This window comes from Dermacentor silvarum, chromosome 6 (assembly GCF_013339745.2).
Source record: "Dermacentor silvarum isolate Dsil-2018 chromosome 6, BIME_Dsil_1.4, whole genome shotgun sequence".
NCBI lineage: Eukaryota > Metazoa > Arthropoda > Arachnida > Ixodida > Ixodidae > Dermacentor > Dermacentor silvarum.
The window spans coordinates 113,622,119-113,635,878 of record NC_051159.1 but is presented as its reverse complement, the minus strand read 5'-3'; the positions used below and the strand labels follow the sequence as shown (position 1 = coordinate 113,635,878).

At 43.1% G+C, this 13,760-nt stretch overlaps 1 protein-coding gene across 4 annotated transcripts in view; it reads left to right on the top strand.

Moving 5' to 3' along the window:
* The window catches only part of LOC119455859 (protein draper-like), a 224,578-nt gene that overhangs the window by 176,259 nt on the left and 34,559 nt on the right, over positions 1-13,760 (top strand). For all 4 annotated transcript variants that reach the window (XM_049669377.1, XM_037717374.2, XM_037717373.2 and 1 more), the window contains 6 exons: positions 6,928-7,098; positions 10,511-10,594; positions 10,716-10,811; positions 10,965-11,071; positions 11,803-11,895; positions 13,482-13,583. In XM_049669377.1, the coding sequence (XP_049525334.1) occupies positions 7,061-7,098; positions 10,511-10,594; positions 10,716-10,811; positions 10,965-11,071; positions 11,803-11,895; positions 13,482-13,583 (520 nt within the window). In that variant the 5' untranslated portion in view covers positions 6,928-7,060. The remainder of the gene's footprint in view (positions 1-6,927; positions 7,099-10,510; positions 10,595-10,715; positions 10,812-10,964; positions 11,072-11,802; positions 11,896-13,481; positions 13,584-13,760) is intronic.

Below are 13,760 nucleotides of genomic sequence, written 5' to 3'. Positions count from 1 at the left end.
TGCTTAATATATGCACTAGAAATCAGAGACAAATAGAACGCGGGACAAACGCAGAAAATATATCATGCTCTATCTGTCATGTTCTGGTTGTCAGTCTGATAGCTCGTACAGACGTCCTTCGTCTCTAACTTGTCTCTAATTCGTATCTAACTTGTCGTTGTTCACTGGGCTATTTTAAACCGCAAACGACGTATATCCTCCGATTAAACGTATATCCTCCGATTAAAGAGTGACGTCACTTGGCTAAGTGTCCAATTGTTCTGTACTCTGGAGAATTTATTTGTAATCGGGAAACGGAGATTAAAAACACCAAAGTCTTTACCATCGTTAGTTACCGTGAGGCGGCGTTGTAGTCGATGGTTACAGCCGGAAAGTCCTTTACCATCGTTAGTTACCGTGAGGCGGCGTTGTAGTCGATGGTTACAGCCGGATCTCGATAGCTTTCTCTCAGCGTTTTCAAGACGTTCGTTCCCCTATGTCTCGAAACGTGTATGATCATAGCCAATTTACTGCAAGACAATGGACATTCTCCGCTATATAGGCAAAGTCGACTGCGAACCTTTAAAGCACCGTATTTGTGCGTCGCAGATTTCGACACGGGCCACGTTTAGTTCAGCCACTGCCGCATGACGCACGCTATTTCGCAAGTTCAGACCCTCACGGTTTTGTCAGACCGTTTTGCTTTTACCGCGACGCAAACGTGCATGCTGTTTGTACGCCATAGGAATATTAAAGACGAATATCAAGTTAAGCTGTTTCAATAAATTGCTAAGGGTTTTCGAATAGCGAAATTTCCCTATCGAATCTAATACGAAAGTTCGAAAAAACTTACATTCCAGTATCGAATCGAATACAGCATATATCCTTTCATTTCCATGCAAAGTTTTATGTGAAGGTTGTGTGGAGTCATGTAACGAAACCAAATTATTTACGTAATTTCATACAGCTGCTACCCTTCAGAACTGGACGTGCGGTCAACTGAGGAGCTTGTAAATCAGGAACAACTGAAAGGTGATCGTTCTGACGCATCATTGCAATGACAGTACCAGTGAAGTACAGGAGCAGGGTGTCACCAGGTTCACGTGGTAGAGTGTGTTCTTTGAAGGAGCAGTGTGTAATACAGTCGAACCCGAATATATCGAGTCCACATATAACGAATTATTGTGTATAACAAACAGCAGTAAAATCCCCTCGAAAATATTTGTATAACATTTTTATTTTATATATCTAAATACCTATATATTGAACTTTTTTTGTCCCCTTCAGATTCGATATATCCGGATTCCACTGTACTGCGCATTGCATATATTGCAAACGGGGTGAAATATTGTCCAAATAATGAATTGATTCGGAGAAATCTAGAAAATAAGTTCTCAAGCTGCGGGGGCACCAACATTAAATGGCCGAAAATGATTCAGCAGAATTACTTCATGCGTTTGCTCAACAACTGATCCCTCTGCACCGCGCCACGGCTCCGGTGCAGCAGAATCATTCAAAACAATCGCCACTTGCGTCGTCCCTTGGACTCAAATAAGAGTTGTTATCCCTTATACTCGCACAGAAGTGAACCTTCGACAACCTGGAATAGTGCAGCCTCGAATCGAATGCAGATCGAGTAGCAAAGTCCGTCCGATTCATGTTCGAAATTTCACATGTTCCTAGACACCTATAAATCATGTTTCTCGAATTCCGAGAAGCTGACTATACCGTGTGGAGACGCTTGATGAGACCGCAAATACACCCGCAAAACTGAATTTGAGTGGCGACACCCTCGTGCAGTTTCCGCACTAGCTGCCCGTGACGTCAGATTTTAACAGCGTCTTCTTCGCGTTTTACTGAGTTGTTTATCGTTACCGGTTGATTACGTTGCATTCTAAATAAGTAAAGACTGAACCTATAGGAAGTTTCGAGAACATTTTCTGCGCTAAAACTGCCCTAATACGAGAAAATAATGTGGAATCCATGACTCTACGCTGACCTACGGGTTCTGTGGTTTGGGCGAATTCAAGAGAATGACGTTTAGTCTGAAATTTCTCCAGTAATCAGCATTTTTCCACGGAAGGAGTGAAAATTGAGTTTCGCAGTAAAGCTTCATCACTCTGATTTGGTGTCAGTGTCCTTGCATATTTTCTTTTTCTTTTTGAAAGTCCGACCTCGGCCAATAACTTTTGTTCGCTGGCTTCAAGGCTGATGTGGCTCGACGCCTGACAGCAGCTCCTGCCCAATGACACGCGATTCTGCGGTGCGGAAACAGCTGCCGTGCTCGAGTTTGCTAATACCTTCGCAGCATAATTCGCAACGATTATCCTAATTCGAGTGCACTCTTTCTTTAGCCTCGACTCGTAATTGCTTTAACGAGCTAGGGCTTCTTTTACCTGTCAAGGCCGTAGCAATTTAGTGCGTGGTTGAGAAAGTGAAAAAAAAAAAAAAGACATTATATGCATTTTTTTTTTTTTAATTTCGATGAATTCATGCGCGGGCATCTCGAGTGTACGGCTTTCACACTTTCGAGTCGTTTGACAAATTCCGCTTCTATGATGATGCGGATCGCGACTTGATAAATGTTGCAGGTTCTACAGCCGCGCCAGATCTGTGCTTTCTTTCCACGATGCTTGACGCGTTCTTTTCGTACGCTCTGCCCTTCACGTGATTCTGCAAAGAATCCAAGGTGAAACAAGATGCCGAGTCCGAAGCCGGTAGAACACTACGCGCACGGATCGTACAGTACACGCGGATCTTGTTCAAACCAGAGAGGTTTGTAACCTCCTTGGTTTAAACTGACGAACGTAACACGAACATCACGTATATAGGCAGACACAACAAGGTCTCAGTCGTTCGGCAGTTGTCTTTTCGTCTTGCTCGTCTTTTAGAGCAGATGCATGGTGTGTTTGTTTTGCTAAGAAGGCGGTTGATTTCGCGCTCGGCACATGCCAAACAACAGAAAGTTTGAGTAGAGCTATGGTATGTGTCCAGCGCTCTATGGGGAACAGTGGACCTGGATAAACGCTGTCAGATTCCGCCATGCCGGTGTCCTGTAAGCCGCCCTGTTGTCCAATCAGAACTGACAAGAAAGCGTCTTTGTCAATATGGCGGAATTTGAGCGTTCAGAATAGACCACGCACAATGGAGTAAACTGTATACATGGCAAACATGCTAAGAACCAAGTGTTTAAATATCATATCCCAAGCTTTGCGTCTTGCGCGCGCACGTGCGTTCTGAGCAACGCAAACACCAGTATACGTATACATGTTCTTAGACGTCGCGTCGTGGGGGACGTTACCAAAACCAACCCGGCTTGAAATAATTTCATTGTAAACGGCAGTTATTCAGTGAATACGCATTGCTGATATGTGTATCGAATGCCCACTAACGTGTTAATTCGCGACGCCATGCGCAGGTTACGACTGTTTTGCACGCGTCGTATTTTCGCTTCGCAGACGGGGGTGGGCGAAGCCGTTCCCCGAGTGATAAAGTACCCTGATCGAAGTTCTTCGGCCGACGGAAACCGTCATGCACGGGCTTTGCGAAAGCAGTCGGACAAGTTGCGTGCGCATTACGAGGAAGTGGCATAGCGCGCAACGATGGAGTAGTCACGTGACTCTCTGCGGCGCTCGAATTCGCAGTAATTTACAACTTACTAAATGCGGTTACCTCTGTACAAGGTTTTCCTCTGAAAGAAAAAAAAAAAGTGTGTGTGTGTGTGTGGGGGTGGGGGGGGGGGGGGTAGGGGTGTCTTCGAGAGCTCCTCAGTGATTAATTCCTTCATGACGACGCGCGTGAATGCGACATAAAAAAAAATTAATAAAAACAAATCGCTTCAGAAAGTTAGCAGTTCAACATCCCGCTACAGCTCTAATATAAAGCGGCCTCTGACCCCACCGCAGCCGCCGTACGGCAACGTTGTTTTGAACGTACTACATAGCCGGGCGCAATTTGTCTGCGTGCGTCAGGCGCTGCATAGGGCCTCAATATCGTGCCGACACGGTTGCTGCCCCGCGCGCACCTCGCTCTCGAAGGGTGCCCGAACGAGTCTGGCGTGTTTTCCTGGCCGCGCCGACGGCGTTGCTCACGATCGAGAGATGTGCCCAACATCTGGGGGCCGGTTTAGTCACACGGCTCGGCGCCCCGCCGCGATGGCGGTATCGGGTTCGGCTTTCCGCTGCCGCCGCCGTGTCAAGACGGGAAGCCGAGGAGGCCGCGCAATCTGTCGCGTTCACTTGAGTCATCGCGCTCTTCAGACCGCGCTCGGCGACAGCAAAGCTTTGACAGCGTGTAATCGTTGAGGTCTGCCTTTGCACAGCCTACTGCTATCGCGTGCTCGGCCCACGTGTTCTTGACTTCCGCGCGAGCTATTACGAGATGGAGCATATGGGCTGGAACGTAACGTCTTCCTTGTACTGTGCGATGCGAAGGAAAACGGGAACTCCTTTCCTGGCCGACAGCATATCTGTCACGTTATTGAAAAAAAAAAAAAAATAAAAAAATATGGTTTTGACTGTTGGGCACATTTTGTGTAAGTGGACAATTGAAGCAAATGACGAACACCAGACTGGAGCAGACCTGTGCTGGGTGACGTACTGGATGTCGCACGTCTCGATCTGCGTTCGTGAGTACGCAGACAGACGCCGGCGTTGCATGCAAGAGCATATGTGTTGGACATAACAGAGAGTATAGAGTACAAAGCACAGATATGGCGAAGCATCTGAAGCAGTAGCGCACCCAGGATCTCTGCCAGAAGGGGGGGGGGGGGGCAATTTTCGCCCTTAAAGGCGGAAATTGCATCTTTTTTTCCCCTAGAGCTGCTTGAGTAATTCAACGCAAAGCCATCGAGCACGCGGTTGGCCCTTCTTGAATTTAAGAGTGAATTAATAAATACAAGGCAATGATGAAGTGTTTTTGTTAATCAGGAAAATTCGACTTCAAGCCACCTTCTGAATTTTAACGGCAATGTGAACAGAGCACTGAAGGAACACGTTGGACTGGAGGGGCCGGACGCGTGGGGGGTGGCTTAGAACACTCGAACCTCCCCCCCCCCCCCCCCCATCGGTGCGCCACTGATCTGATGTGTCAGGTATAGCAAAGGAATTTCACTAGCACTGCGGATATACTGAAGTGTTTGTGAAGTCTTTGATAGATTTTGGGCAGTGGCAAAATAGACCACTAGGACTTCCGGAAGTGGTGAAAACTCTTTTGTACACAGCTGCTATATGTGGCCATTGTCGAATTCTACTGCATTGTCATATTTGGTAATGGTCACATTTTGAGCCAATCAAAGAGGCCATAGCAGCACTCTGGAAGCTCCTGATTGGTTCGAAATGCCGCCATTACATAATTTGACAATATGGCTGAATTTGGCAATGTCCAGAATAGCACCCTAGGTTCGTTGTCTTTGATGTGTACCTATGAGTCGCTCGGTTTGGCATACATCTGAGAATGTTTTTTCTTCTTTTTTTTTTTTTTCTTTTTGTGAAGTTTCGTTCATGTCTGTACCACTGGAGTGGAAGCTCCTGTAGCTTCTTACCAGCAGCGGTGAAGCCAGTGCTTGCCCCTACTTCACCTCTGAAATAGAGCCTTGTCGGATGGTGTCCACACACAGATCAAGTGCTTTGGCTCTTTTAATGTAAATGCTAAGCTAATTAGAAAATAAAAGCTGGTTGTCTATTTATTTATTTATTTATTTATTAACTCTCAACGTCAAGACATTCCAGAGAGGAGTGGGTAAAACATACAAAACAAAAATAGAATAGGATAATAAAATTATTCAATGATTCCCGGGATGGCAGTTTTGAAGGCATTTGTATCTGTGATTGAAGCAATGGCGGTGGGAATGTGGTTCCAGTCGGAGCTTGTGGCGGGAACAAATGAGTGAATGTAGAAATTGTTCCGACAATGAGGTACAGTCCTAATAGAAAAAGATTAGCACAAATTACTGGCGGCCAGAGCGGCAAAATCAGCGGCACAAGTGACTGGAGGCCAGAGCGGCAAAATCACGACATGATTTCTGACGGCCACCCCTGTTTTGCAAAATGGAACGTGCCGCTCCGGCCACCAGTCATTCGTGCCATGTGCCGTGATTTTGCGACTTCAGCAAACAGTCACTTGTGCTAACCTTTTTTCGTTGGAACTGTACACCAGCTTTGTAACAGTGGTCAATGCGTTGGGATATATATAAGGGTGGTAAGAAAAGTGAGTCATGTAGGACAGGGTTAAAATGATAAATTTTATGAAAAAGACAGAGACTGGAAATTTGATGTCAAAGTGACAGATCAAGCAAACTGAGAGATGATTTCATTAGGGTGACATTAGCTGTGCGTGAATCGTTTGATATAATAAAGCGTACATTGCGATTTTGGATTGCTTCGATAGAAATAACAAGGGAAATAACATGGGAATCCTGAATAGAAGACGCATATTCCAATTTAGGACACACAGATGTTTTATAAAGTAGGAGTTATAAACTGCTATGGGCAAGTGAGAAATTATGCCTTAAGTAACTGAGTGATTGATTTGCGCTATTGATGATGTGCTCTATGTGTTCTTGCCATGAAAGGTTCTCGGTATTTGTACGAAGGAACTTGAGACAGCGGAGCGTGGTTAAGAGAATTAATTTTATGTGTGACATGTGTTCTTAGCTTTGTATAACACAGATTTTTCAATGTATTAAATATTTTGTGGTGGTCTAGAGAGTTTTTTTCTATTACATATGGAATTCACTTGCCTCCTGTGCTGCTTAGTTCTTTGGGAGGCTTAGGCCAATCACACAGCCTTAATGTAACTTCTTGCTTATCTTCCTCACCGTGAATTGTACAGGTTGTGAGAAATGGACTCAAACTGTGCAGTATTCTCTGTTAACTTATACATGCGTAGTATTGAAGTATTTGGGTGTCTCTAACAACCATGTCCCCATTTCTGTTATCTCTGCTGCAGGCGGAGATGAACCTCAGGTGAAATGTTCCAGCAAGGGTGGAACCCTACTGTTCCAGAGTCCAAGGCAAGCTGTGACTGAAGCTAGTCATACAGGTCACTGAGGAAACCAGCCACCACTGACCGGGCAGCCGTCATGATGACCATTTACGCTTCCATGCTTAGGCATATTTTGTGAGTACCAAAAGCTCATCTAGAAGGCTCGTTAAGGGAAAGGCGGAAGTTGCGCTAGTAGAACATTATTTTTCTTTTAGTTTGATTACCAGTCGTTGAATACTTAAGGCACTTCTCAGTCTGTTGTGTCTAGCCTCCTTCATAGTGCTGTTCAACTGATGCGAGCGCACTCCACAGGTGCATGTCTGACTGATAAAAGTGAGAATGTGCCCACTCTTCTAGCTGACAATGAATAAGAGTTTTACGCTTCAAATAGACGCTTATGCAATCGGGTCATAGGTAATTCGAAATTAAATATGCTGAACCCCAATTCTACATAGCCAGCAGGACAAAACTGACTGCGGTTCGGAGGCCACATTTAGTGAAGCTTTCATTGGGACATCCCAATGTGTACATGCTGTGGACTGTCGTGGCAAGCTGTGGCGAATGCAAGTATTAATGCGATAGCCTACTTCCCCCACCACAGATCGTAAGTAAAGGTGTCTTCAGCAGTACGGTTTGTCACCACATTACTTGAGTGTTAATCACTTTAACATCGACAGTCATCTTGAGATAGGTTCTGCCAGAATTTTATAAGGAAATCGTTGCTATGCAATGCGGGCGTAGCGTGCCAAGCGTCTCAAAGTGCTGGCTTGCACGAGGAAAATTCTTAACGGTGCCTGTTCTTTCTTTTATTTAACTGTCCATTGCATACATGCAGTCACTCATTGGTGCAGGAAATGAGAGCCACCTTTCTTCTCTTTGAACTTCATACCTTTACACCTGGCCCAATGGTGCAGTTGTGTACCTGCCGCGATGCCTCAGTGACTACGGCATTCTACTGCTGAGCACAGGGTCACGGGCTCAGTTCCAAAGCATGGTGGTTATATTCAAAGGGGTGCAATGCAAAAATGCTTGTGCACTGTGCTTTGGTTGCACTTAAAAGAATCCCATGTTGCAAAAATAAATTCGGATGTGTCCACTACAGTGCTTGTCATAGCCGTAGCCCACTCTGCAGCTTCTGAACATTAAGCCCCACACATTTTAACATATTTGTGTGACATTCCAGATTTAGCAGCACATCCATCAATACAGGTCAATTTTGTGCACATTTCCGGTTTCCAGCACACTCATACTGACTGGAACAAAATGCAAAAAATACCTCTGTTCTATGATTCGAGTGCATGCCAAATAATCTATACCTGGGCTATGGTAGCTCCGTTGAGGGGGGCTACATACTTCCTGTTTGCCCTAATGTCTGCAGTGCCTATAATAACACACCTTGTACGAAAATTTAGAGGCAGTGTTGCCACTTGTCTGTTGCTTTTATGTCATTTTCTTTCACACCAAGCCTCTTTACTGATGATGAAAACTACTTATTTTGTCTTCAAAAAGTGCAGTTGGCTAATTATACTTTAAAACTTAAGTGTTTTTTTAGAAGGACTGTATACCGTTTTTCCTGGACCTTCTATTTTCTAGTGCAATAAAAAGCCTATCATTCAAAGTGTGTAAATGTACAGTGGTTTCTCTGAAAAACGAGTAGAAACCTTTAAAACAAAGCTTTTCCATCTGCATAGTCTCTTACAATGTTGTACAGGCACTTACAACACTAATTACTGGATGCAATTGCAATGCCATGCCAATAAAAGTGAAAAGCTGGAAGAGCATCGGGTTTCTGCAGGAAGAATTACTTTGTGTCACACTGAAATTATCACCTTAATAGCCGTCCTCAGCATGTAATCAATTGCCTAAGTAATTAGTTTTTTTTTTCTTTCTTGATCTGTGTAGTCAATCCAAGCCTCAACTTGTATTGTGACGATGCCAGCATGTCTAAAAAGCACAACGCATCTTCGACATCCTGAAAAAGACCACAAACATCGCACCACTCACACAACACTACTCGCACTGTTGAGAGGGCATACTTGAAGACCCATCAATGCACCAAACTGTTCATCTGCACAAAGGCAGTGCCACTTTTCAACATGTGCTAAATCAAAATAAGAAAGAAATTACTCTCTGATGCAACGAAAAGTTGGCAGAAGCGCATAATATATAATTTCAGGTAATGCATTGATGTACATTAGATTAGATTATGGGGTTTTATGTGCCAAAACCACGATCTGATTATGAGGCACGCCGTAGTGGGGGACTCCGGAAATTTGGACCACCTGGGGTTCTTTATTGTGCACCTAAATCTAAATGCATTGACGTATCCAAGCAAAATAACTCTCCCTGCACGGGTATTTGGTTACGTGGCGTTACACAGATTGGTTTACACGTTTCACCGTCAATCGATGCCCCATGTTATTTTTGCACCACTTTCAGAGCCATAGATTAAAAATATGATTCCTTGTTTTTGGGACACAAGCGTGTTTGTTTTCATCAATGTCACACACAAGCTTTTCATTCCCACCACAATCCAAACACATTTTCTGAGCGGTAGACAGTCCCTTTAATTTGACACTATAGTATCATTATCGTAATAAAACTTGTTGTTGGGCTAGTTCATACAGGGTTCATACAACGGTAAGACGCAACACACCTCTCTTTTCAGCCTCTTTTTTTCTTGGTGTGTTGCGTCTTTCCGTTGTATGAAGTATCAATATCAATCAATTAATCGGTTTTATATTGGTGTCGCATACACTAGGCAACTAAAGAGAAAAAGCTATTTATCAGGCTTGACAGAGCCTGTGTCCCAGTACAGTGACTAACAAAGCACGTGAAAAACACGACATAAGCAAAACAAAATTAGAAGTGAGAGCATACAAATGTCAGCTGTTATAACTTCTAAAAATTCTCATAAATTGGCTAATTTGTACCTGAAAAGCCAAGGACCAATTTTACCAAATGTATTATAATCTCATGCAATTCTTTTTTCTTTTAAGCCTACAGTAGTTCCTTGTGTACATCACTTGCTTTCTGCCGCGCTTTCCTAACTGTGACGAGATAATCATCTGCACGGCCTGCAACCATCTTGAAACAGCCAATGCCGCTTACTAGAGCCATCTTCAGCTACCAGAGTGATCATGAAGTCTGCCAGAAACATGCAGCGGGGCCATTTGTAAAGAGGAAAGGCACAGGGCAGCGTGAGGAATGAAATAAGGGAACGAGAAGGAAGAAGTGATAAGCAAGCATTCGCAGGCATGGCCTCGCGTCTTTTTTTTTTTTTCATCATTACAATATATAATATAATCTGAAATGTCATAGAAGTTACCAGAAAAAAAGGAAGAAGAAAAATACGCAGGACATCATGCTGCATTTCTTGCCTTTTCAAGTTCACCATTTATGTGCTAAAATATTAAGAACTACTGTTAACTCATCCAAACATTTATGCTGGCCAAATGTTTTGACTTCTGTGGGAGAAACTTAAACACTTCTAACCAACATTGAAATGAATCTATGAAGAAGTTTTTTCACGCTTTTGTCATTTCAGATGTGCATCGGTTGTGCTCATTGTTGTGTTCCCAACATCTTTTACATTGGAAAATGGACCGAATGTTTGTACAAAGCAAGAAACGTGAGTTCTCAAATCTTTAGCATGCAGCCTGTGACTATTTACAAAGGGATTGATTATGCTATCTCAGCATATGAGTGCAGAAACTGCATTAGAACATGGCTCCTTTCTTGTCTCTGTTCAGGTACCTTACCACCGTTCGGGTTTCATACAACAAACCTTACCAAGTTCGTACCTATACGTGGTGTCTAGCATTCCCGCCACGATGCTCCAAGTACAGGTATATTTTTTTAGTTGCACTTGGCTAATTCTTGGAACGTCCCTTTAGTTTTGACTAATTGCTGTATCGCATAAAATACATCAGTAACTGCTTATCAGGCTACCATGCCAGCTGTTTCTATTAAATATGGACATTTGTTTTTCTTGTCATCAGGATTGCTCATACGGTTGCCTACAAAACTGAAGTTAAAGAAAGCACTCGTACTGTCAAGGTCTGCTGCAAAGGTTTCGTGGAGACAGCTGATGGCTCTCGATGTTTACGTAAGTAGTATTGACAGTGCTGCTTTGCATAAGCAATATGTTCACATGTGGAGTTGGGCATATCATGTAATATGTAGAATCAGATAACCAGTGGTCTATTGAGTAACAGAATGGATGCTATGGCAGCGGAAATGCATTTGAGGATGGCAGAGGATTAGACATAAAATTTAAAAAATTCACAGGCATGTAGTAAGTTTTACTGTTGCAGGAGGGGTATTACTGGAGATCTCTAGGAAAGGGCTTTGTCATCGTCCATTTCATGGCGATGTTCACATACCGTCGGCTTCCATTAATTCAACAGCACTTAACCCGGCCCACCTTTTCATGTGATCATGTTCTAGAGTCTAAAGACACACACAGTTTATAAGCAACTCTATTTACTACGAGTACATTGGGTAATTGAACAGCATGTTGCTTAGTAGTGCGGTTAACAGAAATCGACAATGTCTCAAAATGCCAACGGAATTTTGTCAATTCAGTATTGATACCTATACCAAAAATAGCATGTACTAACATGAGAAATAATTCTTAATTGCTGTAATCCTGAAGCAGAGGAACAGTAACTGCGTTTTCCTTAGCAATGTCTTTAATTGGCTTTGCATCAATTTAATTTCTGTATCTTCAGCAACTCAAATATTCTAAAAAAAAGGTGCAGGAATGGGTGGATTGTATTTTTTTGTTGTCGTTGGTATATGGACTTCATTTCTGTTTCCCTCTTCGGCACTCTTCAGCACTTTGCAACAACCCATGCATTCATGGAACCTGCTCCAGTCCTGAAACTTGTGAGTGTCAGCCCGGCTGGGGTGGACCTACCTGCAACTTCTGTGAGTACTCCGCTGTAACCTGTCCCGTTAGCATACTTTTTTTGGTCACATTTTTGCCCCATTGTTAGGTATTGATTACATGTGTGTAGTTATAAATTGCCTTTAGATTGCTAGGAGTGATCAATGAAAGCTTAATTGGTGGGCTAGTTTGTCGTAACAGCCACTCAGTGACTGTAATATTCAGCTGCTGAACACAAGGCCACAAGTTTAATTCCTGGTCAGAGCAGTCACATTCCAATTGCAAAAACTAGGAGAGAGATTTTGGTGCATGTTAAAGCAACTGAGGGAGTCTAAATTCATGTCAAGCAATCCACAATGGCATATTCTGTAATGCACATTTACCACTGGGATGTCTTGTGGCAATGACAACCGACTTCGGGCATATTTTTGCCATCGTATTGCTGCACCTGTTCCAAGCTGTCCAATGCCCACATTGTAATCACGGCTGAAGTATGGTTTATGCAGTTGCCACTTAAGTTACGATGTTGTAGAAGAGCATTGTAACAATTCCAGTGTGGGAATTCCACTGCCTAAGTATACATGGTAACACTTACTGGAAATGTGCTACAAATATGTTCCATGTGATTGCTTCTTTAGCCTCCTATATCAACTCAGGACCTTTATTCTTCCACTATCAATTGATGGCTGGTTAACAGTAAAGAAAGAGTGATCCCTTTGGTGATAGGCTTCAGTTCGTGGTAGGTAAATGTCTTGCCATGCCTTGAAGCCAAACGATAAAGCAAAAATGTTTCTCGCAACCCAAACACACAGCTTGTGATAAAGATGTGCACTCAACACTTATGTGTGCACGATCACCATAGTTGCACCTCTTGACTCCAGCCGCTTTCCTTCATCAGTAAGAAATAGTTTTTTTTTTATGGATCTTGTGGTTCATAATTTATTGAAATGACTGCTGAATGTGATGCTCCTATATATGTCGTTGTTTAGAGAGCTTGCTCAAAAGTGTGAGCCCTTGGTGTGCTGTCCTCATTTAGTACTTTCTTGATGCCTTCACACTTTCAAGGGATCACTGCACCAAAATCTGAAATGTCTCTGGTTTCCTTTTTCCCTTCTCTCTCTTTTGCTGGCAACATCAGTGATATACAGTAAGTCCTCCATTGTGTAAATGCCAATGCTTGTCACAGAATGACAGCTGCTTCTATTTCTTCTGAATTTGAAGCAAAACAAAACTTTCTTATTCTACCTGGTAGACTTCACTTTAAAATATGAGCTCAGTTCTGTTGACTCTAATGATTTCTATTTTTATTTGACTGCGACATAAAATGAATGAAGGTTTGGTAGACATTTTCTGTATAAATGTCCCCAGCTTTTTTTTTTTTTTATCACGCAGTAGTTGAGCAGCCATTGAAGCATTGTCACTCAAGATGCTTTTCTTGATTTTATGACTCTACATTTGCCCTCATTTGTGCATGTTTTCAAGTAAGGTCATATCTTTCAATTAGTCCACTTGACTGGAACCAGTTACCCAGCACCATATTATGGTAACATTTGGCATGTAGCTTGTATGGGCCATTTGTAGTTGATCAAATGAATGTGATTGAATGAATCGCATTTCTTTCCCACAGCCTGTCCAGATGGAAAGTGGGGTAAAGCTTGTCACAGGGACTGCCCGTGCAAAAATGGTGCCCGATGTGACCCAGTGAGTGGAGCCTGCTCTTGCAAGCCAGGTGAGGCTTCTTAGCTTGATTTATTATGATTATACAGGGCCACTGCCATCGTCGTGAGCATGCTGGGCCACTGACGATTGCGGGGAAAGTTAGGTCTTCAGAAATGCGGAACACATCTGGCTGCAAAAACAACAAAGCAAATGAATGTATGGTCAACGCTATGTGCTCTGCTTTCTG